The sequence below is a fragment of the Vitis vinifera genome, chromosome 4 (assembly GCF_030704535.1).
Source record: "Vitis vinifera cultivar Pinot Noir 40024 chromosome 4, ASM3070453v1".
In the NCBI taxonomy this organism is placed as follows: Eukaryota; Viridiplantae; Streptophyta; class Magnoliopsida; order Vitales; family Vitaceae; genus Vitis; species Vitis vinifera.
Window position 1 is genome coordinate 18784056 of NC_081808.1, and position 26587 is coordinate 18810642.

At 33.9% G+C, this 26587-nt stretch overlaps 1 protein-coding gene across 4 annotated transcripts; it reads right to left on the bottom strand.

The window, feature by feature from the left end:
* Positions 1-288: 288 nt before the first annotated feature.
* On the bottom strand, positions 289-24505 carry LOC100258190 (endoribonuclease Dicer homolog 2). Of its 4 annotated transcripts, none has more exons than XM_010650912.3 (26): positions 24340-24505; positions 23851-23932; positions 23501-23678; positions 22947-23060; positions 22402-22536; positions 21424-21508; positions 21256-21320; positions 20471-20611; positions 20241-20369; positions 20024-20153; positions 19814-19913; positions 19160-19355; positions 18915-19075; positions 17393-17611; positions 17023-17249; positions 16598-16869; positions 16083-16492; positions 15855-15958; positions 15112-15305; positions 13988-14197; positions 13158-13568; positions 12754-13032; positions 11814-12156; positions 1495-1659; positions 1157-1367; positions 289-805 (listed from the first exon to the last, which is right to left on the bottom strand). In XM_010650912.3, exons 1-25 carry the CDS (start codon positions 24356-24358, stop codon positions 1330-1332), a joined length of 4407 nt encoding a protein of 1468 aa, XP_010649214.1. In that variant the 5' UTR covers positions 24359-24505; the 3' UTR covers positions 289-805; positions 1157-1329. The 4 variants fall into 4 exon arrangements, with proteins under 4 accessions (XP_010649214.1, XP_010649215.1, XP_010649216.1 ...); XM_010650913.3 differs by having other exon boundaries at positions 1157-1396; positions 24340-24504; XM_010650914.3 differs by having other exon boundaries at positions 24234-24346.
* Positions 24506-26587: the final 2082 nt, after the last annotated feature.

Genomic DNA, 26587 nt, shown 5'->3' on the forward strand with positions numbered 1-26587 from the left:
GAATTCATAGGTACAAGAAATCAAATAGAGATTTTTTTTTTTTTTCTTTTGAACATATTTCGTGTTTGTTAATACAATAAATAAGGACCTTTTAGAATGGTCGTATTTTTTTTTTCACCTTGTAGAATCTCGTCTCTATGTATCTAAGTCTCATTTCTTTGTACTTTAATGAAACGGTCAAGTACCCAAATTTAAAGTTCGATATGGTACAGAATCAACACCTGTGAAGCATTATCCCAACAAACTAATGGAAAAAATAACTACATGCATGTAAGAGTGAAAACAAAGAATCCAAAGCTCTGCTCCTGCATTTTTCAATTCTTTATTCAGAAGGAATGCCCAGATCACTGGGATTTCGACACTAAACATCAGTACAAACAGGAAAACACACAAATTTCAAGTTCCTGTATCATTGTCTTTGTTTTTCTTGACAACCAAACAGAACTTTAGACAATGATGCCTACAAAACTAGGCAAGCTGAATGCAGCTTCAGTTCAAGAGCTCTATTCAAAAAGAGGAGAGGACTTTAACAGTTGGGATGCAAACTGCGAAGGAGGTATCATTAGGACAGTATGTTCGATGTTTTCGGCAATCATTTAGCTTGCTTCAAACACTTGCCATGAACCACTCTGAAGATTTCTGAGTCAAGACTCTAACCGTCTCCAACATCTTCACATTATCAATGAAGAACTTGAGTAGAATCTCCTCATCATCATGTTCAAAACATTCTTCATGTCATATCCTACGCCAGCCACTGCAGCAACAGTCTGCATCCTCCTGGCAAGGCCCTCTCTGCATAGTGGAACTGCAAAAATTCAAATAGAGGAGATATCAAAATGTGCTAATATGCAGGTAGCCAAATAGAGATGATCAGGGATATGGTTTTTGCAAGTGCATGAAAGTTTCATGCTTGCCTTCAGGCAGGATGTCTCATGGGACTGAGGTTGAGTTTTGATTGAAAATTTTCAACCACATTGAGAAACATCCCTGAAATTTTAGCCAGTTGTAATCTTTTCTATTATATTTGAAAGCTGCACTGTCAAAGTTCAATTTTGCTCTGCAATTTAGATATGTTCCAGTGCAGGCCTAAAGAAATTCCACACAAAATTCTCATGCAATAGCAACTCAAAAATTAGAAGCTGGGGTTCTGTATTACCTTCATAAAACTCTGTATAATCATAAACAATTGACAAGGTCTTGGGATGACGAGAAAGCCAAACAGCAAATTAATTTCTTGTTTTAATTAATTTCTTGGATGTGGATCCTTGATCGTGAGAAAGCCATCCCTTGAGTTTGTATAACTTGCTACCCAGAAACCTGTTTCCACCTTCAGATGCTTGAGATCATATAATGGACGAAACCAGCTCCTTTTCATACCATCAGGAAACAGCAAAGGCTTAAGAAATCAAAAAGCAAAAGGTGTTTCATAAGCGTACAGATCCGGCAGAAGTGCAAGGGAAATTGAAAATTATCAAACATTTGAAGCAGTGATACCTTTGAAATGGTGCAAACCAGAGTTGAACTTCACAATACTTGAACAGTGCAAGAAGATCCTCTGATGCAATGAACTCTTAGCAGTTGCAACAATTGGATGCCATGAAAGCATAGCATGGAGCAGATTTGAGCATCTCAAAGTATAGCCAATGAAGTTGAAGGCAACTGGATTGAGGGGGAAGTTCAACCACAGTATGTGAATGAAAGAAGATTTAGAGTATCAAGATCCATTACCACAAAGTTGCAACATTGAAGCAACTCAAAGCTTTGAAGCTGTCGAAGAAAAATATTAATATTTCGCAAATGATCATAGACATCAAGAGAAAACATTTCAAGAATAGTGAATTTAGGAACATGGTGTTCAAACCACCTATCTGTAATACTTGTGCCACCTAGTTTTAAAGTTTGGAGAAATTCACAAGCATACAAATTGATCTCACGGGGCTTAAACACGAAATTATGATTAAAGGGCATAAACAGAAATGATTTAAGATTTCATGTATCAACCTCAATCTTTTCTAGGCCTTTACAATTGTCAAACTCCAAAAATAAAAGTTTATCTGTCAAAACCATAATGCTTTTGAGCTCATCATAGTCTGAAAGATCGAAATCCGTCATTAAAGGGCAGTTTAAGATCAAATCCCGGGCCCCCACCTTTTAACTTCAAACCATTAATTGATTTCACAGCCAAGACTGTCTGTGACAAGCTGTCATATTAATTCCCACCAGGAGGTAGATGTCAACATCTAGCTTTAGGACATTACTTTATATATCAAAATCAATTAAACCTGTCCACCCAAGAATCTGATAATTAAACCTGTTGACCCAAGAATCTGATTTGACATGACAAAAGGTGAGTTGGAGATTGAATGACAATAGAGAGAGTTGTTCATAAAATTCAAGAACTCCTATTTTCCTAAGTAAAATGAGCTATTCAGGAACAGAACCTGGTTAAAACCAATAATTCGAAAAGTACTCCTGGAATTGAATCTTTTTGATAAGATACTTGTTTGAGTTACCTCTACTGTAGACAGGATTGACATCACATTGACTGTCCTTATTTTCCACTGATAAAAAATCCCTACAGCAATGAGTTACTCCAGGCCATACTTGGCTCAAGTGTCAGAGTGATTTTACTGTGAGACAACTTTTGGGTGCACTACCAGGAAGGGTGTTTTCCCAATGTTTAATGTTACAACCAGATGTGCGACCTGAGACCTGAACTCTATGGATGGATGAATGGCCCAAATCCAACAAAAACATAAAAAGGACACTCTAGTGGAGGCACCAGCATGAATCTCTGGAGGTTAAGTGAATACTAGAAATGAAGAAGAAAAAAGGAAAGGGAACAGATGTCAGATTCCTTGTAAATCCCTTTGATTGTTGGGTTCAGTTAACCAACCTATATCAGATCATCCATTTCTAACCAACCTTGAGCAAAATAGATGGAGCCTTCGGCTGCTCAAGGTGCTTATGTCCTAATCCAAATGTATCACAGGCTCATGCTGCATAAGCAAGTGTTTAATGTTGCCTCAAACCCTAGCTTAAGTGGACACATGTTAGTCACCACCTGACTTGTGCGGAACCTCAATCTCATCCAATACCCAATTATTATAGTCTTTCCATGTGCACAAAAAGGACAAAGAAGAGCCATATGCCACACCTTATTCAACCTGTTATTCATGCCTTGAGCCTTCAAATTGATTTCTAAAGAATTCGCTAGATCTAAAAATGACAAATAATTTATCTCATAACAACCGGGCTTTATCATAGTGAATTAATATATGTTCAGCTGATTCTACATCTACCCTGCAAAGATCACATCTATTCACCAGAAACCATCCTCTCATTATTTGGGCTATAGTTAAAATCTTCTTCTCCCAACTGAACAAGGAAAAGGACTCTGGCCCAAATGGTTTTACTATTATAATGTATCAAGAGTGTTGGGATGTTATTAAAGTGGACCTTATGAGGGTGTTTTTAGAGTTCCACAGTAATGGAATAATAAATCAAAGTACTAATGCCACTTTCATTGCTCTTGTTCCCAAAAAAAGTCAAACCATTAAACTCTCATATTCCAGACCTATTAGCTTGGTTACAAGTTTATATAAGATTATACTAAGGTCTTATCAGGATGTTTATGCAGAGTTCTCCATGAAACAATCTTTATATGTCAAGGAGCCTTTGTTGAAGGAGACAAATTTTGGATGATGTTTTGATAGCCAATGAAGAGGTGGATGAGAAAAGGAGGTCATGGGAGGAAAGTATTGTCTTCAAAATTGATTTTGAAAAGACCTATGACCATGTGGATTGGGGTTTCTTAAACCATGTGCTAGAAAAGAAAGGTTGCAACTCAAAATGGAGATCTTGTATGAAAGGGTGCTTGTCATCAATTAGTTTTGCAATCCTAGTTAATGGAAATGCCAAAGGTTGGGTTAAGGCCACTCTCCTTTCCTGTTTACCATAGTAGCGGATGTCCAAAGTAGGATGATGATTTAAGCGGAGAACAATGGTTTAACTTAGGGCTTCATTGTGGGTAGGGATAGGACTAGAGTGCCTTTGTTACAATTTGCAAATGACACCACTTTCTTCTCGAAAGCCTCTCTAGAACATCTACCAAACCTCAAGCTAATACTATTGGTTTTTGGGCAATTATCAAGGTTAAAAATCAATTTAGAGAAGAGCACCCTTTTTGGTATAAATATAAGCCAAGAATTGTTATCAAGGTTGGCTTCGATTCTTGACTGTAGAGTGTCAAAGTGGCCTTTGTCTTATTTAGGTCTTCCTTTAGGAAGGAACCCAAAGACAAAAAGATTTTGGGATCCAGTGGTTGATAGAATTTCAAGGAGATTGGATGAGTGGAAAAATACTTTTTTCTCTTGGGGAGAGAAGGGGGAGGATAACCTTAATAATTCAGTCATGTTTGTCTCATATGCCTAACTCTTTTCTCTCTCTTTTTAAGATCCTTATATCAATAGCCTTAAAGATTGAGAAATTATGAAGGGACTTCCTTTGGTCAGGGTTAAAGAGGGTAAGAAAGATCATCTTATTAGTTGTAATGTAGTGTGTAGGCCAAAGGAGTTTGGAGGTCTAAGGATTGGAAAGACTTCCTCAAGAAATCGTGCTCTTTTGGGAAAGTGGCTTTGGTGGTTCCCTAAGCAAAGTTATGGTCTATGGCATCGGGTTATTAGAAGCATTTATGGGACACATCCTAATGGATGGGATGTCGACATGGTGGTTAGATGATCACGCAAATGCCCTAGGAAGGCTATTGTACAAGTCTTTCAAGACTTATCACCATATATCCATCTTGTGGCGGGGAACAACAAGAGAATCCAACTCTAGGAAGATCCATGGTGGGGTGACCAACCTTTGTATTCACAATTCTCAAGTCTTTATAGAGTCATCTCAGTGAAAAATCTCATTATCCCAACCGTCCTAGGTAATTCCTATCCGCTCTCTTGGAATTTTAACTTCCATCGCAATCTCACTAATATAGAAATTTAACTTTTTGAAAGAATTATGTCTTCCCTTAATTCAATGCACTTGTCTCCTTATGTTGTAGATTCAAGTCTGGTCTCTATCCTCTTCAAGTTTATTCAAAATAAAATATTTTTTCTTGATCTTATCCAATTTCTCAAATCCTATCTTGTTCCCTTCGGCCATTTTTTTAGGGAAACCAAAATCCCCTCAAAGCTCAAGACCTTTACTTGGTTAGTAGCACATAAAAAGGTAAACATCAATGACATGCTACAATTGATAAGACCCTATAAATCTCTTAGTCCTCATTGGTGCATTTTATACTAGGATATGGAGAATCTAATGACCATTTTTTTCTGCATTGTCCATTAACTTTAGGGCTATGACACAAACTCTTCAATTTAGCAATGATTGATTGGGTTCCACCTAGGAGTATTGGAGATATGATTGTTTCTTTTAAAGGATTAGGGAAATCAATCAGAGGCAAACAAGAACCACACACCTCTTTTGCAGGGGAATTGTTAAGAAAAAAAAATTGGACTTCGTAGATGATCTAAATTGTGGATAAAAGGTTTTAATTTTGTTGTTTTTTGGAGTAATGTGTTTTGTCTTCTTTGTTTCCATCGTATACCCTTGTGTACATAGGGAGGGGTGGTAATTCGTATTGACAAGTCATGTTTGTATCATGCCAAACTCAAGAACTTGACTAAATAGGTAAACCTAAACACAACCTGATTATTAATCAAGTCACACGATGTGCAACCTATTTAATGATCAACTTGAGTTGGGTCTTGTTTGAATCTATATGATTAACCTCCCAACCTGATAATGTTTATGACTCTATTGACTTATTTATTCAAAATCAAAATTCAAATGAGTCAAATGTGGGTTAAATAGGTTACAGTTATAATCAAGTTAATCCGCACCATTGTTAAATAGGTCAATTCAGGTCAAATTTGTGTTATGCATGTTAATTCAAAAACAAATTGTTTATTAAACAAGCTATGATTTGACCCAAACACGATTATACTCAACTCAAACCTACAAAAAACATGACATGCTCATGTTGTGTTAATGAATCCTATTAAACTTTGTCATCCCCACATAAGGGGCTTCTACCTCTTGTTAAACATCTTCTACCACTATCTATTTACCCCTAAAAGAAAATAATTGTCATTTGAAATCTCCCATTTTCCCACCTCTCTATAAGAGGTTGTCCTCTCTCCTTTCCTTAATAACTTCACAAAACAAATACTCTTCATGAATCTATTCAATGCCTTTAGCTTTAACTCCAAACTAAAAAAAAGATTTCAATGACCCTAACCACTCTCAATCACCCAAAGATATATCACTCTAACAAATTTTTTAATAGCAAAACTATAAAGAGAAGGAATGCTTCTTTCAAAAAACTTTTCCCAACTTACCTATCCACATTGTCGTCCAATTCACCAGATGAATCTTTTTCCTTTATAGGTAATCCCCACATGGGAAACCTCAACGAACTCTTTCAATCTAACTTTCACTTTTGTGAGAATGGGAAAAGGCCAATCTCCTCTTAAAGCTCTCTCCATCAATTACCAAGTTGCACCATCCTTGAAAGGTGTTCCCAAAGGTATGCCTAAATATGTGGAAGAAAGGCATCCAATTTTGCATCCAAAAAATAAAGCTAAACTATCCATCCCTACTACCTTTGCCGCTAGGATCAATCACCCACTCTTTCTTAAATTGATTTTTTAGCCCAATACTAGCTCAATGAAGATCAACACACCTCAAATGCTTCAATTGATCCTCACAAAACAGCAAATTATAATTCACAAAGAGGATACAGGAAACTTTCACCCCTTCTCCTTTTCTACCCCTAACCTTGAACTCACCAATAAAATCCCTTATTACTACCTCCAAAACAAACAATTGAGAGCCTCCACAACCAATATAAAAAGGTAAAAAAGAGAGTGAATGGACTTAACAAACCTTTAGAACTTTGGAAAAACTTGTGAATGTTTCATTCATCAAAATTGAAAACATCCACCCAAGCCTAAACCCCATTTTCTCAATTATTGAAATAAGAAAATCCCAATTTACATGGTCGTAGGCTTTCTTAGTGCCTAATTTGCACAATAATCCTATTGAAGAACTACTTCATTAGGAATCGATGACCACATCAACCATAAGAGAAGCATAAAAAATATGTCAACCAATTTTTGCCTAAACCACCCATTTTCTCACTTACTGAAACAAGAAACACCTAATTTACATGGTCGTAGGCTTTCATAATGTCTAATTTGCATAATAATCCTGTTGAAGAGCTACTTCTTTAAGAGCTGATGGCCACATCAATCATAAGAGAAGCATAAAAAATTTGTCAACCCTTAACAAAGGCATTATGAGAGTTTGATACCTCTCTTCGAATTATCTTTTTTAGCTAGTTTGCAATCACCTTCTTAAGTTTGTCCACATTAGCTAGTAAGTAATAAAAGTAACATTCATTGTCATTTGCTAAGCAACCTTGAGCAAGGCAAATAGACCTTTGGTTGCTTGTGGTCCTTATTGCCCTTGTACAAACCCATCACAAACTCATTCTACTCATGCGAGCATACCATGTTACCCTAAAACCGAGCTCAAGGGAGCCCACGTTAGTCACGACCAAATAATCTATTTATTTGATATGTATGGAAAGGAACATTTATGTATTAATTTTAGCTGCCAAATTCATTAGGAAAACCCAAGTAGGGAATTTTACATTATTCAAATGAATAAAAACATGACATTAAATGCCAAAATTGAAATTTTAATTTACCACCTTTTAAGATATAGAAAGGAGAATTTGTATTAAAAGATTTTCAAAATCAAAGTTTAGAATTCTATTTTGGAAAGTATAATAGGAATTACCATTTTCCATATCTAATCATCTTGTAGATAGGACAAGTTCCATAACTTGGCATGGAGCTTTGCTATAATTGAGAAGACCCTACAAAGCTCTCAATCCTGACATTTGTAAGTTGTGTATAAAGCGTGAAGAATCAGCAAATCATCTCGTCTTACATTGTCCTTTGACAATGGGGTTGTGGCACAAATTATTTCGAATAGCCAAGATGGATTGGGTCCCCTCGAGGAGCATTTTAGACATTATGACCATTAATTATAAAGGATAGGGAAGATCCAAGAGAGGCCTAGTATTGTGGCAAACCCCCTGTATTGATTTAATTTAGGTTGTGTGACAGAAAGAAATGTTAACATATTTGAGGACAAGGCAATGAATTCAGAGGTTCTATGGGATACCATTCACTTCCTTGCTTCTTTTTTGGCTTCTTGCACCACAACTTTTAAGGGCATTCTCCTTAATGTGGTTCAACTAAATTAGCTAGTGGTGTGCAGCTCCAAGGGTGTGGGTTAGTAAGGAGAGGTTGCTTTTTGTAATTACTAAATAGCTTTTTTACTTTTGGTATTCAATATATTTAGCTTTCGTTTGTGGGAGGATTCCTCATCCTTCTATTGTATTTCTTAATTTCTATTTCAATATAATTCATTGTTGTTTCTTATCCAAAAAAACAAAACAAAAAAAAAAAATCACTTGGAAGTGAGCCTTTCCTCGTAAGCATATTTTGGAATTGATGGGTGCCAACGAAGGTGGGTTTCTTCATTTGGGAAGTTGTCTTAGGAAGGGTCTTAACACTTGATCACTAGGTCTTGCACTCCTTTACAAGAGGAACTCTCCTAAGCTAGCATGGCTTTTTTGTGGGGAAGAAAAGGAAGAAAGCTTGGAGAGTCACCCCTTTGTGCTTGTTTTAAATATTACGAAAAGACAAAAATAAGAGAGCTTTTGAAGATGTAGAACAATCAAATCAAGCAATTAAGGCCTTGTTTGATAAATGTTTTCAAAAATAATTCTAAAAAACAACTTTTTAGAATAATTTTTTTAAATTGTTATTTGAAGTGTTTAAAACAAATGTTTGTTTGGGAACCTAATATGTTTTTAATTTGCTTTTTATATTTGTAAATATTTTTTTAAAATAATTTTTATATGTAGCGTTTTATTTTTAATCATTCCTCATATTTGTATAATTATTCTTTAATATAGCCCTTAGAAAACAAGTAAAAACAATCAAAAACAACTAACTAATGTTTTCTAAAAACACCTTGTATTTTGTCTTTAAGAATAAAAAACTATCTATTTTCTTTTTTTAATGGTCAAATCATATTTCCCTATTTTTTTGTTCAAGAGAACATAAAATCATTTTCAAAAATAGTTATCAAATTAGGCCTAAATCTTCCTTTATATGTTCCTTTTTTGATTGGGCTAGAGTATACGTATATGATTTTTCCATAACCATGATAAGACTTTGTAGATTGATGGAGTTCTAACTAAGGAGATAGAGGTTTTTTGTTTGTTCTCCTCTTTTTTGCTTGTCGTTTAGCACGTTTTCTATACATCTTCTGTATTTTGGTGTACCATTTTTTAGGTGTTTTTAATCTCTCTTCATTTTACCTATTAAGGAAAAAAAAAGGTTCCACCTTGGCATGCTCCAAACTTCTTATAAAAAAAACAAGTATGCAAGCTTTTAATAGTAAAATTCCAAATTTTTCTTCAAACCTTAGTTCACTATTTTATCTTTATTTGGATAATGTACCAGTATCCAACCCACTATCCATCTATTTGTTTAGAAGAATTTTTCTTGTCATCTCTCTCATGAAGCACGACATGGATGAAGAAAAGTTAAAAGTTCCAAAATCCCAACTTTCCAAAGGGTTTCTCATTGATAATCACACTTCAATTCCAATTTTCCGTCTCTTATTTGCACCAATGGTTCTTTCGTATAAACTACCTTACTTCGCACTTATGTTGATCCTAGCTTGTCAAGCATTGCAAATTCTAATCCAACTTCAGCAGGGAAATCATCTACATATCAAATTAGATGTTCAAAACAAACTGCTCCCAGCAAATAGATAAAATCCTCAAATTCTTCATAAAATAAGAAAAAATTGAAATTGAAAACTTTAGAAAACTTTTCCTTTGCAACAAGGAAAATGCATTATTAGTATCGTCTTTGATTACAATGACAATGTTTTTTTATAGGCAAATAAAAGGGAATATATTAAAAGAGCCAAAAGAAGTGGCGTACCAAAGTACACAGAACATAGACAACGGGCACAAAGAGGCAAAGCAAAAAAGAGGGAAATAAAAAACTACTTCCTCCCTCAACAATAACCCAACCAATTCACAGAATCAATTAAAGGCATAGAGTCTTCATTTATGTACACCATGAGCCACAAGTAGAGATTATCAAGAACAGTGTTTTTAAAACTTTGGTCTGACAACTTATTTTCAAATGATCTTCGATTCCTTTCCTTCCAATCAGTCCAAAAAATGGATAAGAGAGCAGCTCTTTAAACCATCTTTCGCCTTTTTCACACAAAAGAGTCATGCCACTCTAGGAGAGTCTCCCTAACTATGACAGAAATAACCTAAGAAACACCAAATAATAAGAACAACAACTGCTATAAAATCCTAGACTTGCCACAGTGAAGAAGAATGTGGTCAATGGAGTTTTCCCCCACTTTACAAAGAGCACATCTATTGACCAACGACTAACCTCTTCTTTGAATTTGATCCTAAGCCAACACCTTACCCCAACCAGCCTCCTAAGCAAAAAAGCTCACCTTGGATGGAATCCAAAGGTTCCAAATTATCCCTAACGAAAAATGAATGGCAAAATTTAGATTCAGAACATAATAAAGGGCTTTCACAGAAAAGTTTACATAATAAAGGGCTTTCACCGAAAAGCTTCCATTTCTAGCACCCATCCATACTACTCCACCCTCATCCTCCTCCCTATTCATTGACTTTCCTTGGCATCTAAACAGAAAATGCTCCACAATATCCAACTCTCAATCATTCAAATTCCTTGTGAAACAGAAATTCCAATGTTCTCCTTCACCACTCTGATCTCATAAATTTACCAGCCATGCCCCTTTAGACTGAGCTAAGGCAAACAAAGATGGAAAGGACACATCCTCACCACACTATCTGTCCTTTGGATTACTATGATGATGTTGAACCTCAAGAACCAAATCCTAGAGGTCAAGAAAAAAGGTGTCTAAAGAAGTAAGAGAGTATATCCAAAACAAAGAATCTATCAAGCCAAAACAAAGAGTCTATCAAGTCAATCGAGAGTCACAATGAATTTTAATGGTTCAATCTCATAAAACCAAGAGGTAAAAAAAAATGGTATCTCGAGAAGCTATCAACTAACAATATGATCACATAAATGTTCCAATCTACCAGAATTGCCAGACATCACACTATCAACAATGAAAAACAAACTTGCATCTACATGCAGAATGTGCAAAACCAACTCTATAACGATATCGGACACCTATCAAGTTTATAAGCATATCATAGCAGATCAAGTTGGCAAATTTTATCACGTAATATGACTTATGCAGCAAATAGGTTGCATCATTTGATTCGAGATAGAAAAGGCAATACATGACAGTTACTAGTACATAAATTTCCCTATTCATTACAGACACTCCAAAACTGATTTTTCTATACATTTACTTTTTTCTGACACAAAATCAGTCATGTGATATTCCCTAATTTTCCATCAGGGAGGTTTGCAAAATGCCAATATCACATCCAACATACAATTTGATTATCACAAGTCAGTACATGTTATACTTCCAAGCGAAGTGAAGCGAACAAAAATCTCTCTGGTACTACACAATGACATGCTCTTTTCCTTCACTTTTTTATTTTTTTTGGTGCAGGGGGGGTGGGCGTGTTATTCTTATGCTCGGGCAAAATGAAGAAGTTTATCAAAACATGCTTCCTCAGTTACCTGTCTGGGCTATGCTTTCCTTCAAAGACTTCAAAACTTCTTTCGAAGCCAATTTTGTTGCAGTTCTCTTATCTGACGTACTTGTATGTTTGTGTTTCGCCCCATTTGCTTCAACCTCAATTGTAACTGAAGCCTTGCCATTCTGAGATACAACAACTCTTTTTATATCATAATGTTCTTTCTGACAGAGTTCACCCAGCTCTCTTGCAGGGTGGAGCTTCACTGTTTCAGGCGTAATGAGAGGCTCCAAAAGAGGCCTTATGCTCTGAAAGACAACCTCCTTATTGTAATCTGAATCAACAAGAATTGCTCCCGCCAGAGATTCTATGACATCTCCCAGTACCTAGTTGAGCAAGAGAATATTAACAGATAACAAAAGGAGTAAGTTTGCTCAGCAATCAGATCATTCAACACAAGAGTTGGAAGCAACTGGACAGGATTTGTTTTGAGTTGACAGCTAGAAATTCATCACTAAAATACAATTATGCTACAAAAAACAGACTTTCAAGTTTTGAGTTTACACACTTTCAAGTTTTATAGTTGGCCTCTTCTTTTTCCAATATTAGTTTCTAGTTTTTCAGGATTCGCATAGAAGTTGAATATGCAAAATTATTATTCAAGCTGAACGCATCAGCTAGGAATTCACCCGTAGCTTGATGTTTATCACCAATGTGTGCCCCATAAACCACTACAAATATGCCAAACCCAAGGTTATGTCGGTGGAGGAGAAGATCACTTCAATCCACTAATATGGACCAAAAAAAACCTCATCTTCTAAAATACTAAGTCTTGAATTGGTTTACAACTTCTTATCAGATTTAATAAAAAAAAGTGTCCAAAAATGAGAGAAAAACCTAAGTAAAAATAAGAAGGAATTAGAGGACAAAATAATATACCACAAGAAAATAAAAGAAACATATGATCAACAACGTTGACTAACCTTGGGGAAAGATGACTCAGATTCCCATCCGAAAGTTGATTCCACAGGTAATTTGTCAAAATTGCCAACCGTGACAACTATGTGCCTGTGAAGCTCTTGTGAAGAATGGAGAATGTGTTGGTGCAATTTAGCCTTCACTGCAGATTGTGCATAACAATCATTGTTGACAGAGGCAGACCTGAGGTCAGTCAACAGTCCTGGTGACATCCCGGGGTACTTATGGTACAGGTGCATGGTCATCAGATAATCCAATACTGCATCCCCAAGGAATTCAAGCCGCTGCCCAACAAGAAGAGTACATTAGATAAGTCAAGAACACCACAAACCAGCAAGAAAGAATGAATAACAAAACCAAGAGCTCACTCCAACCACATTTACTTCAGCAGCACCAGCATGATAATTACCTGATAGCATCTAGGAATCTCAGGAAGCATGTAAGAACCATGCGTCAGTGCTTCAACTAGCAGAGAAGGATCACGGAATGAGTAATTCAATATTGACTCTAAGTAGCTGACATTGACATGCCTCTTCAGGATCACTGGGAAGTCTCTTTTGTATGGTACTTTGACAAAATCAACATTTATACCAAGCCATCTCATAAATATCAATGCTGCTGTTTCACCACCTGTGCTAAGGAATGCGCCGATTAGTGCCTCAACAACATCAGCAATTCTCTTACTTTTCAGCTTTCTTCTTTCACTGACATAGATCTTTCTGGTACTTGAAAGTAACTCTTCACCAAAGACATGGCTTCTAGATTGATCACCCGCAATGATCCACTTTTTAGGGTCAAAAGACTCATTACGGATAAAACCCTACATATTCAAAGATGAAAAGCAAATCACAAACATGGCTTATTATTCCTTAAGAAAAAACAGATAAACACAATCTAGTGATCACGAAATCTTTTTATTTAACAAGTCATAAAAAAAGTTTCAGAGAGAGCATCATAGTTGGAAAGAATTGATGCACTCTAAAGAAGTTGTTCAGCTCGAATCTTCCAAGAACAAATTAAGTAACACCTGGAAATGTGCATTTGATGCTTGTAAGCCTTAAGCAAAAAAGTATCTGAATCAGGGATTTGAACAGCCAAAGCTTATGTTTATACAATTCTATATTATATAAAAACCTTGTTAATAGCATGCTTAGGTAATTAATCATTCAAGGAAATCTTCCACAGTTGTGAAATAATCATTTTATTGAGTTATAACCAAAAAAAAAACAAGGGAAGTACCGGAAGTTTGCGGTCACATCCTAGCTTGCACAATGAAGCATTAGAAATTATTCTTTCTTTCTTAACACTAAGAAGGCCCTCATGATGATTTTGAAAGGTTTTGAAGAGCTGTTGACTTGCAGCATATTTGAGAAAAGAGTCTCCAAGGGTCTCCAAAGACTCCAAATGAAATCCCTCTTGGCAATGCTTTGTCGTAATTGCTTCCAATACCTATGATGGAAAAATGAGTTAGAACAAAGTTTAAATCAATGTTCACAAAACAGAAACCAATGAAGAATGAACTTAGAAATGTTAAAAAGTCAGAGAAAATTAATAATCAAAAGACAAATTTTATAACCAATTTGACATGTTAAGTAAATTGTATATTTTGCCAAAGTAAAGTGCACAAACCGCAATGCAAGAAAATGCCACATATTTGTGACAGATGCAAATGTAGTTTATCTATAAAAAAAAAAAAAAAAAAAAGAAAAGATGAGCAATTTTCAATCAGATCCAAACACCAGAAGAAGTGAGAAATTCATCAGTTACTTAGGGATAACATAATTGTCATAAAATTTAGGCAATAATTATTATTTTTGTTTTCATCCTTGAACATACATAAACAAGAGGTAGTTATGTGTCCTACAAGTACAATAAAATTAATATAAAAAAAATGTATCTTTTCTTACCACATAGAATTCCCAACAACAATACAATGAATGCTACACACTAGTGACAGCTGCAGCTTTAGATTATTCTATAGTCAGCAGCAAATTAATTGTAAAACAAATCCAAAATGGCAAAACAAGTGAACAACCACAATCATGTACATAAATATCACAAAAGGCATTTGCTTATTTTATTTTTATTTTTACTTTTTATCTTTTTACATGCATAAACAACACTCTACATTTGCCCACCTTTTCATGCCTTTTATGTAAGATGAAATGATGATAGACCTCCATCACAAGCACACAGATGTAGATGGTAGTTGTGAATAACAAGCTGATCAGATTATCAATGACAATAACTATAGACAAATAATAATCCAAGACAGATATGAACTTCCAGGCAGAACTTGTCTTTCACAATATGAAGCATGCATTCTATGGATTTATAAATATATCATACGTAAAGATAAGTACCTTGAAAGTTGGAATGTCATTTTGCTTGCAATAGTTGAGGTGTATATTTTTCAAATTGACAGCAAGTAGTAGAGACTCAATCCGATGCATGATGGATGGGATCAATGAGAAAGAATAGATAATACTAATAGATATTGGAGACATAAAGATAACACATAGCTCAGGAGGCAGTTCGACGGTTGTGTTACTCAACTCTGCAATTACAGAACAAGCAGAATTATTTAGCATAAAACCAATAAGATTATTATGCAAATATAATACAAAGGCAAATTTTACTAAGAGTAAAATTTCTTATAATAGTGAAGAGGAACAGAGACATTTTTTATTTTTATTTTAAAATGAGCCTCAAAAGGAAATAACATGTCAGTTAGCTCAAGAAATCTGGGAAGATCCATAAGAAAATAGAAGGATTTAAGAGAGGCTTGTTTCCTAATTCATTTAGTGCATACACCAAAAGGAAAAAAAATAATAATAATAACAACAAAATTCAATGGCTGAAAAACTGCTAGCTTCGCTAGCTTCATTCCAGATCCCACAGAAGACAAAATGTGGAAAAATCTACTTTCCAAGGAGCAGAGCACAAACAGAAACAAAAAAACTCCATGGGCCATTAACAAGTCATTTTGTACAGTTGTTGCTTATCTCAATAGGACAAGACAAGAGTAATGTAACATGCAAGCAACTAATAGGAACTAGAAACATAAAGGTACATATGTTCAGAATGAGAAGTAAGCAAAGTGAACCTTTCTCCTTCTGTTGTCTGCACCTCTGAAGATAGTTTTGTACCACAAACATGCGTCTTCCTTTAAGCAATTTTTCTCCATCAAACTGCAACTCAATTCCATGCCTGTAATTAAATATTTAGTTCACTTTCTGTTGTTTCATATCCATAGTGTTCAATATAATCATAAACAACTAACAAAAAAAGTTGTTACCATTAATAATATAGGGAGAAGAGAATATACACAAACCTTAGACGATAATATTCCTTGTAAGTAAGAAGACCTCCATTCTTCAAACTAAGAAACGAGTTCCCGTTCAATTCACCCAAAATACCAGTGATGCAATAAAATTGGCTAGTGTGCGGAGTGTACACTATTGAATTTTTAAGTGTACAACTACAAACAAAACCACTTTTTGTATGCATCCTTGGAAAGAAGCAACCCATGTGATTGGAAGCATTTTCATGTGAAAAGAAAACAGAACCAAGACATTTCCAATCAACGATGGATGGTATTTCCCGTGAGTTAGTCGACGGGAGCATGAGATAGTCCACCATTTGATCATTTCCTAAGTCATATCTGTCAAAAACCCCTTTATCTATAGCACGATCTATAAGAACCCTTAAAAGAGTGATTTGAAACTTCCTACACATAAGAACCTGTCAACAAAAGATTTCAAGAGTAAGGAAAAATATCAGCAAACTTATTTGTTCTAATATTAGACAGCAAGAAGCCATTGCAGCAAATGAAACTAGGTAACTCACCTGCTCAGCAGTAAGATGGATCACTCCAACATAATTCATGCTCACAGTCATAGTACCCCTATCAACTTGCAAGTCAAAATTTACATTTCCAACATCATATTCAAGTTCACTCCTAACAGCAAGCACAATACCCTGAGGAGAAACTTCATATTCGTACTTTTGGTCCAACTCAATTAAGTAGCAATGATATGGGGTGACTGGATCCTTTAATGAAGGATTAATCAACTCTGGTGGATAATAAGTCGCCTGCTCATCATCGTAAGGCATATTTTCTGCGCATTAAGCAATTGAAGAGAAGCAAAGTAAGCAATGCAATTAAAAATTTGAAAGACCAAAGAATTTAAAGAAATAAAGGGAGGACAAAAATGTGTTTAAAGCTAATCATTCAAGCATGTACAAAATTAAAGGTTATGTATGATAATTACCATCTTGTGCAACAATAGCTTCTTCCTCAACAATCTGTGGCACAAGATTATCAGTTAAAGCTCCGGCTTTATGTAGTTCCTTGCATGCTTCAAGGCATGCAATCTGCTTCAGTGTTTTAATGTTGCCTCGCACAGAAACAGTTTGTATTGGGCAGCTTTTAGGATGGTATATGGTGCAAGTCCCCATGTCCTGATTGATAGAGCACCTAGGAGTCGGTTTAAAATATCTGCAAAAAGTTTACAAGTGGAAGGAATACAATATTAAATCACAGTACAAAGCTAAAAGCAAGATCTTAAGCTTAAAAAAGAATAATTATAACAATCAAAAACGCAGAGAGCAACATGAGATTAAAGAGAATTAGCAACCAACCCATCAGAAGGGAGCCGGGAACAGTAGAAGTATAACAACCCAATGCTGGAACTCAGAGTCACTATTGCTCTAGTACTTTCAACCCAATAGAACTCTTCATCATCCAAACTACTTTTGAGAGGTGCACAAGGGAGGGAGGCATTGCGTAAGGACTCTTCCCTCATTACTTTTCCACTATCAAGATAGGTCCGTAGCCTTGAAAGTGTTTTATCATCCCCACTACAAAAAATGAAAAAGAAAAGGACAATTGAGGAATCAACTCCCCTTAAACCATATAATACAATAATCAAATCACCTATGGATAAAAAAAATATATAAAAAAAAAAAGTAAATAAATGGGAGTTATGTAATATTGAATTAAATCTTAATCACAAGGAGGCTATAGATGGAAAAAGAGCATATTGAAATCCTTAAGATATTTTCTATAAATGAGAAAACATATACTAAAATTTCTCCAAAAAGTAGTGATACTCCAAACTTAGTCTTGAGCCTTCTATCCAAATTTCCATTGGATACATGGATGAGTAGTAACATTAAGGCATGTTTGATAACTTTTTTTGAAAACAGATTTCTATTCTTCAGAACAAAAAACAGGAAAACATGTTTAACAACCAAAAAACAGAAAACTATTTTTTGTTCTCAAAAACAAAAAATGTTGTGTTTCAAGAGAACATCTTTTAGTTGTTTTCATTTGTATTCCGATGGCTGTTTTAAAAAATGATTATACAGATATGGAGAATGATTAAAAACAAAGCATTACATATAAAAGTTATTTTTAAAACATATTTAAAAATATAGAAAACAAGTTAAAAACATTTTAGGTTTTTTATGAGAAGCAACAAAGTGATATATTGAATTAGAAAATAAGAATTACAATAGAAGTATGAGGAATCCTCCTACAATAAAAAATTAAACATAAGGAATACCAAAAAACCATAAACCATAAGGTAATTACAAAAGCAACCTCTTCTTACTCACCCACACCCTTGGAACTATACACCGCTAATCAATCAAGTTGAACCACATTCACGGGAATGCCCTTAAAAGTTATGGTGCAAGAGGCCCAAAAAGAAGCGAGGAAATAACTAGTATCACAAAGAACCTCTGAAGTCCTTGCCTTGTCCTCAAAAATCCTCGCATTTCTTTCCCGTCACACAACCCAAATTAAAGCAATACAAGGGGTTTGCCACAACACTAGGCCTCTTGGAGGTTAAAAACATTTAAGGTTCCTAAATAGATATTTATTCTATAAAATATTAGAGAACAATTTTCAAAAACTATTTTTCAAGATTGTTTTTTAAAATAGTTACCAAACAGGGCTTTACCTTCTCACCATTAATAAGAAATCATAAGTTCTGCATTCTAGCACGATGGAAAAGGAGTATATTGAAATCCTTAAGATATTCTCTATAAATTACAAAACATTTTCAAAAATTTCTCCACAAAGTAGTGGTACACCAAACTTAGTCTTGAGCCTTCTATCCAAATTTCCATTGGATACAAGGATGAACTGGAACATTACCTTTTCACCATTAATAAGTAATCAGAATTCTGCATTCTAGCACGACCTCGGGACTGTATAAAACTGCAAACTGTGGCTGAGGGATCAAATCTTATGACCAAGTTGCAACTCTGAACATCTAAACCCTCCTCAAGGATCGATGTTGAAACAATAACATTCACCTGCAAATGTGATAGTCTCATGTTCAAATGTGTCAATTGGTAAGTAATATATTTCATACAATTTTCAGAAGGTAAACACCATACCATGCCTTTGCGAAATTCTTCAACAAGTGCATTTTGCACTCTCCTACTTTGAGATTGCAATTGAGAAGCATTCCCTGCTATATATCCTGCTTCCCAACCACTTAATTTGGGAAGCAACTTACTTAGCAGTTTTTGAAGAACAATAGCTGTAATGACCCTTTCAACAAAAACTATGCATCTCAAATTCTTTAAATGCCTGTTTTGAAATAAAGAAAAAGATATTCATAACCATTAAATAATGTGGTTCCAGAACAAACAAGAAAAACGAGTTCAGAATAGATTAAATTCCAAATGAAAATATAACGAGTAATAAAATAGTACAAAACCAGACAAAAAGACCAAATAAATTTAATTCCAGTAAGTAAAAATGTTAGGAACTGTTAAATAATACAGGTGAATAAAAGTGAAGTTTTTTATAAAAGAAGCATGCCAAAGGCTCAACAATAATGTGTTAAGAGTGCATGATATACATTATAGGTCCAAATCCAATAAGCTTAAGCTTTTAGGAAAATTGATTATCCAACACGGTATCAAAGCCTCGTTTGGCAAGAGGTCATTTGTTCTAAATTTTCAATAGTATCCAAACATTACAAAGATCAATAAGCATTAAACTTGTTGAAACAAGTAAAGATATATCAGGTAATAAACAAAAACCTGTATTGAAGAAGAGACCCAACGAGGCAAATAACTTTTGTCGTTAGGAACCCGGACTCTGCATCAGCTTCCAGATCATCACCAACAGAAAGCTCTCGATCTAAATGCAAGTCAAAAGGAAAGCAAAAAAAATGAGAAGAAACTGTATCATCAAGAAGAAAGAAAAAAGAAGATTACATTGAAACATCACCAACTCAGGATTAGAAGTACCAGATGGTAAATATGTCGAGATCACTTTGTATGCATCCTTATTGAAATTTTTAATTATTTCCTCACCAGACAAATCCAACTGTCCCCAGCAACAGATGTCCATATCATCACAAAACGAGAACTCAGCAGCCTGTTTCACAGACACAATGTTGATTGATGTCTAACACAGAATTGCCAATAACAAATGAGGTGTATTAGGCTTAGAGTTTACACCTACCTTTAAAGCCAACCAGAGCCCAAGGTCATTCAAACAAAACAAAAATGCAGAAAATAGCTTGGATATTTTTTTCCTAGCAGATTCCTTTGTAGATTCCATGAGATTCAAGCTTTCTAGAGAGTGTTCATACTGGAAAGTACATTTGGTGCCAAAATTCATCAGAAAATAAATAGTTTACCAGAAAGAAATAAAATATAGAAGAAAGCACCCATTGATAAAAATACACATACCTTATTCTTCAAAATCTCTAATTGATGTGCTACATTCTCAAATAAGGCAGATGGGATATCCTTGTCTTTATAATGCGTCAACTTTGGAGTTGAGAATGGTACAAACTCAGCCAATACAGCTTCACTAACACTTGTGTATATCTTCACAAAAAAGATATACAGAAGAAAATTTAAGAGATGAAGGGAAATCATCAAAATCAGTACTTTTATAGGAATACTGAATACCCAAGTCTGTTGGGGCTCAGAAGGATAATGTATAAACAAATTACACAAAAAACAATGTAATCAAGATAAAATAATGAAATGGATAGAATGAATTGCTAAAAATCCAATATTAAAAGTCGAGGACAAGCTTGGTCGATGCTAAGCTGACTATTGGGATTTATTCGCCTTGGTAATCCTCTTGGAAGCTCAGGATCGACAATGGTCCATGGCCCAAGTCCCCAACTTAATTCTAAGCTTTGTAGATAGTAATTTCATTGGTTTAATGTGAAAAGAAACTTAAGTTTCACTCCCGATTTTTTTTATTTTGGGTAACTCAGAAACTTCAGTTTGTAACTGATTTTAAGTATATTTCAGAAAGATAAAGGTTTTGCTTAGATGGTTTAAAATGTTTTACAGCGCCATCCAGACATCATATCAAATTGCAGAATTTGCTAAAAGTGACTTTCAAAACAAAACATAAGAACTTAAGGTTAGACATATAATGGTCATCGTACATCTCACAAGCAAAATGAAGCTTATAATACATGACAAATAAATTAAACACAAGAATAAAGAAGCACCTTTGAGTTCATAAGATTCTCCAGTTCAATCATATTTTTACCACAGGACCATGTTGATGTTGTCCCTAGATGTCGAGAAAGTAATTGGTAAAAGGTCCAAAATCGTAGGCCATTCAGCATAATGTAAACAGAAAAAACAAGATGCAGAATGCATCAAGTCATTAACACCTTTGGTCTTTATAGGGGAAGCAGTCATTCCAAATATCCGAGGAAGATTAGAGTTATTAGACCGTACTTGTTCATGATAGAACTCCTGCAAAGGCAAAAAAAAAAAAAATCCTTCAAATCATCCTCTCATAAAAAATATAAAGAAAACTCCAGAAACAATATCCATAATATAGCGTACAACAAAAACATGTGGAGTGCATACAACCAACATAACAAGGAAAATAAATTTTACATTTTTCATTCATTTTTACTGTTAGATTGAAAATCAACATCATTGGAACGTTTGAGAAGTTCAATATTGCTCAAAACATAATACAACCTCACCGAAAAGTAAAACGTGTAGTAACATCTGTCAATCAGCCTCACAACCTATAACAAAATTCTATCAAAAATTTCAATCCATAGTCCTGTGGTCATGAATGCCAGAACCAACATCTCAACTTTCCCTTACTAACTGCATAATAAGAAGTGCCACTAGAGATTAAACATGGCATAAGATTGGCATATGTTGTACCGATGATTTCCACTAGAATATCTCCATCTAGCTGAGATCCCATCTAACATCGATTTCAAGAATCAAGTTGTCTTAAGCATGATAAAAATAACTAACAAGTAGCATATCAGAGGCGTGTAGAAAATAAGAAAAAACTTTGATATATGGACATAAAGTAGAAGTATTACAAGGAAATAAAGCCCTCATTATAATGAAGGATTATAGCCTTTCCAGTCAAAAGTTAGTACAAGTATCTGTATTTTCCTGATTCTTTATTTCTGAGATACAATTTAAACAACCAAATCTTAATTTCCCACAGAGCAAAACATTTTGAGCTATAACTTCCTATCAGAAGTGAGGACAATGCTTAGAACAGTGAAAATCCAACCTTTTCCACCTTATTTAGCTACCACAAACCGACTAAGAGAACACACAGACATCTTGATACTCCAGCACTTAAATAGAAAGTAAAGAAGAGAACTCACTTTCATAATGCAAGCATAAGGGTCTTTGCCCCTGGCATGATGGCATTCATCAAATATCAAAACCTTAATCATGTCCAATTTGAAAAAGCTATGCCTCAAGCCATTGAGTAAAATTGCGGGTGTCATTACAAGCACCTGTAAAGATAAATCAAAAAGTTATTGAATTGAGCATCCCGTAAGTTTATATTATAAGGTCACCATATTGAAATTTTACTTCATATAATAAGCATATGCCTATGCCTGCAATGCAAAAGAACAAAGAATACAAGGCCAAATAGAAGTAGGAGATTAGCTGCGCTCCAATAAGACATAAACACAAGCAGGTTATATCTATTCACTATTTTCGAAAAACAGCCTCATCATATCAACCGAAATCACCAACATACAATAGATACAGATTTATTTGATAAAATTCAAGTCAACCAAAAAAAGGAAACTTAAATAACATAAAACCAAAATAGAAACTAAACATATTAAACAGGCCAGCAGGCAAGGTTCCTTTATTATCATTAAAGAAATAATTGAAAAAATGTAAAAGTATCAACCTCATGCTTGTCTTGTTCTTTCCTCCAAGTTGCAGCATCCCAGAAATCAACTCCCATATCTCCCCAATACGTGCCCACTTTGAGGTCAGTGTGCATTTTCACAGCTTCTGCTTGCTTTACAAATATAACACGATATATTAGTTGTCAACTCGTCTAAATTTATCTCCAACATCCTTATTTAACCTTTCTAAATTTTCACCTCAGCATCTAAATTTAAACATAAAATGCATCTTCCTCGTTTTATAATTTTAGCTTCAACCCCCATATCCAACAAACTTTTAAATCTGAGTAGGAAATACGAAGCTATTGAATAATAGCTGCAACACCCATATGTGACGCCTCCAAAATTTCAAACTGGCCTAAAGTTTCGGATGGAAATGTATAGTTTCTTGAATCCTATATTCGATGCCCAAATTGAAGATTTCAGATTTTTGGTTTTTGTCATATAATTTGAATGCAGAAAGATCAAATTCAATCTAATAAAAATCCATAGAAATTGCATACACCCATTAAAATATATATGTATATAAAATCTTCTTTCCTTTTCTATATACCTGAGGAACTAAAACAACTTTAGGGACTAAGAAAACGGCAATGAAAGGCGATGGTTTCCGGAGGAGATGGGCATAGTAGCGCAGGAGCATTATAGCAATCAGGGTTTTCCCAGAGCCAGTCTCGAGAAACACTATGGTGTTTTGCTTAATTGCTTTCTCGAGGGCTTCAATCTGATAACTGCATCAATCCCACAATAATCAGATACCAAAACTATAAACCCAATCCATTATCGAGAAATGAAAAGAGTCTTTCATCTTCTTTTTTTCTTTTTCTTTCCTGCATTTTCCCTGCTACCAAACAATGGAAATATAGAGATGCACCAATTAAAAAAAAAAAAATCAAGAATCACCTTCTAGCAAATGGGAGTGGATCGACGGTTTGCCCAACGTTGTTTCCATCAGCTCCGATCATCTTCACTGGCTCCATTGATTCTGCTTCAACACCAAACAAATCAGAGATATAAAACTCAAAAAGATCAAAACCCAATTCTAAAGGGATATAAACCTCCAAAAAGAAAAAAAAAATGCTTAAAACCCGGTTCCAGAAAGAGATATAAAACTCAAAAACGATCGGAACCCAGTCCCACACAGAAGCAACAAAGAGAAATAAAACTAAGAAAATGTCAAAACCCAGTTCTGAAAGTTAACAACAGAGAGATTACAAAACTCAGAAATGATCAAAACCCAGATAAAAAGAGAGAAACACGGATTCAGAAACGATTAAAGGGCTCACTTTTGGAGGTGGGTTTGGACTAAAGAGAAGCAGAATCACAAAAAGTTTTGGAAATGTGAGTGCGAAATGAACGAAACAAAAGGAAGGCGTGAGATTTATAGAGCACCTGGGAGTGTAACAGTCATCACTCAACTGTAACTTCTTACTTGCTCTTGAAGGAACTGAAACTCCGTAGAGAAAAGGTATAAAGTGAAGAATGGAACGCGGAGAAAGGTATATTTATATAGAAAAAAACAAAGCTCTAGAATGAGAAAGTGAGGGTGACAGCACCAAGATTGCAACGTTTTATTTTCTGTGTCACCAAACAGAAAATAGTCAGTCTTATGGGGAACTACTGACTCTGGATTATTAGGTCATTTACTCATCGTTTGTGATTACTCCTAAGCTTCAAATTTTCAAAACAAATTGAATGGCAGAGTACTCCTAGGTTCCTAGCTGAGCTACACCTGGTAGGGCACTGTTGGGGGTTTCCAAGTTCGAAGCCTGCATGCCCAACTCTTTTCCCTATAGCCCCTTCTTGAAAGATTTTTGCCAAAAACCCCTCCCTAAATATGTTATTGCCTGGTTCGCCCCCAAATATTTTACCACTTCTATACAATAAAGATTCGATAATTTTAACCTATGTAAGTTTGTAATTAATTTTAGTTATTTTTTCGTATATTATACTATAAAATATGAGAAAATTATTTTTTATATTTTTTAAGATTTTTTTATATTTTTTTCTTTTTATTATTTTGAATTTTGAATAAGTATATAAAAATAATTTACTAATTTTAGTTCTATTTTTTTTATCTACTTTTTCTTCTTTGTGTCTTTTCCTACCATTTTTGCTTTCACATTTTCCAAAGCCTTAGGATAAGAGTGTAAATTATTTTGAAAATATTATAAGTGTTTTTTAATACTTCGAAGTGTTTTATTATATAAATTACGGCTATATTTGATTCTTAAAAAATATTAAGAAAAATAGTTTTTTTATATTTGATTTCACGTTGAAAAATATATTAAAAAAAAAACCAAACATAGTTAAAATTTGTCAAAAATTTTTTATGTTTTTAAATTATTTAATATTTATATAATAAAAAGAAATAAGTAAAAGAAGTTTGAAGATGTGTATAAAAATAGTTTATCAGTTTAAACCTAGTTTTAGTTTTTTTTTTTTTCTTATACTTTTTCTCTCTATTTTTCTTCCCTCACATTTTCGCTCAAATTTTTTAGGACCCTACATGTTTGACAAGCTTTTTAAAATTTAGAAAATCAATTAAAAGTAACTCTTAACCATAATTGTGGTTCTTTAAAAAATAACTTTTTTGTTAGAAAACAACTTATTAGAAATACTATGAAAACACTTATACTTTTTTTATGACGTTTATTTCTTGTGGAAAATAGAAAATTGCCTTTTCATATGGGAAAAAATAGTGGAAAATGATTTGTCAATATTAAATGGCATACCCTAGTATATATTTGAAATATCGAGGCAAATTCGAAATTTATTTAAAATGAATGATAAAAAAAAAATAATAATAATAATAGCATTCACTTCTTATCTTAAATAGATGCTATTTATATTGGGAAAGTTAGGGCAACTATTTTTTAGAATAATTAAAATTAAAGTACTTAGATCTAAAAATTATTTTTAAACCATATTTAAAAATATTAAAAACACGTTAATATTTTGAAAATGAATTTTTAGAACAAATTTTGAAAATTATTATTATCGGTTTGCAAAGCCCCTATCTTCAGAGCCTTTTCCCACAAGTCTCTTTTTTTTTTTAAAGTAAAAAATGAGAGGCTTTGTCAAATTGTTCATATTAAATCTATCACAAATTCAAATTTATTTTTTCTAAATTTTATTAAATAATTGTTGAAAAAAATAATTCATTAATTCATAAATTTTTTTATTTATAAAAGAAATATACCTTCTCAAGTGAACAGGGTGACTGCAGCCCATCATTTTGTTCTATTTATTTTATGGGCTATCAAAAAATTTTTAATAAGGGTATCTCATAAAAATAAAATAAAAATAAATATTTTTAAAAAAAGACAATAAATAAAGATAACCATCATTTTAAGAATTTCGATTAATTACAATAACTCAATCCAAAAATATCAAACATATTATTACCATTTATTTATGCAAAAAAATAATTATTATTAAAATCTTTAAATGAGTGTTAGAAATGATAGAAAAAGGGCAATATAATTTATAATTGACCTCACCAAATGATTTTTTTTTTCTTATCTATTAGTAGAAATAGAAGGCAATAAATATATTGGAAAAACGAAAATACACATATTTTTCTTCAAATCTGACATTTTTATTTAATTACAAATTTTAAAAATATCATAATTTTTTA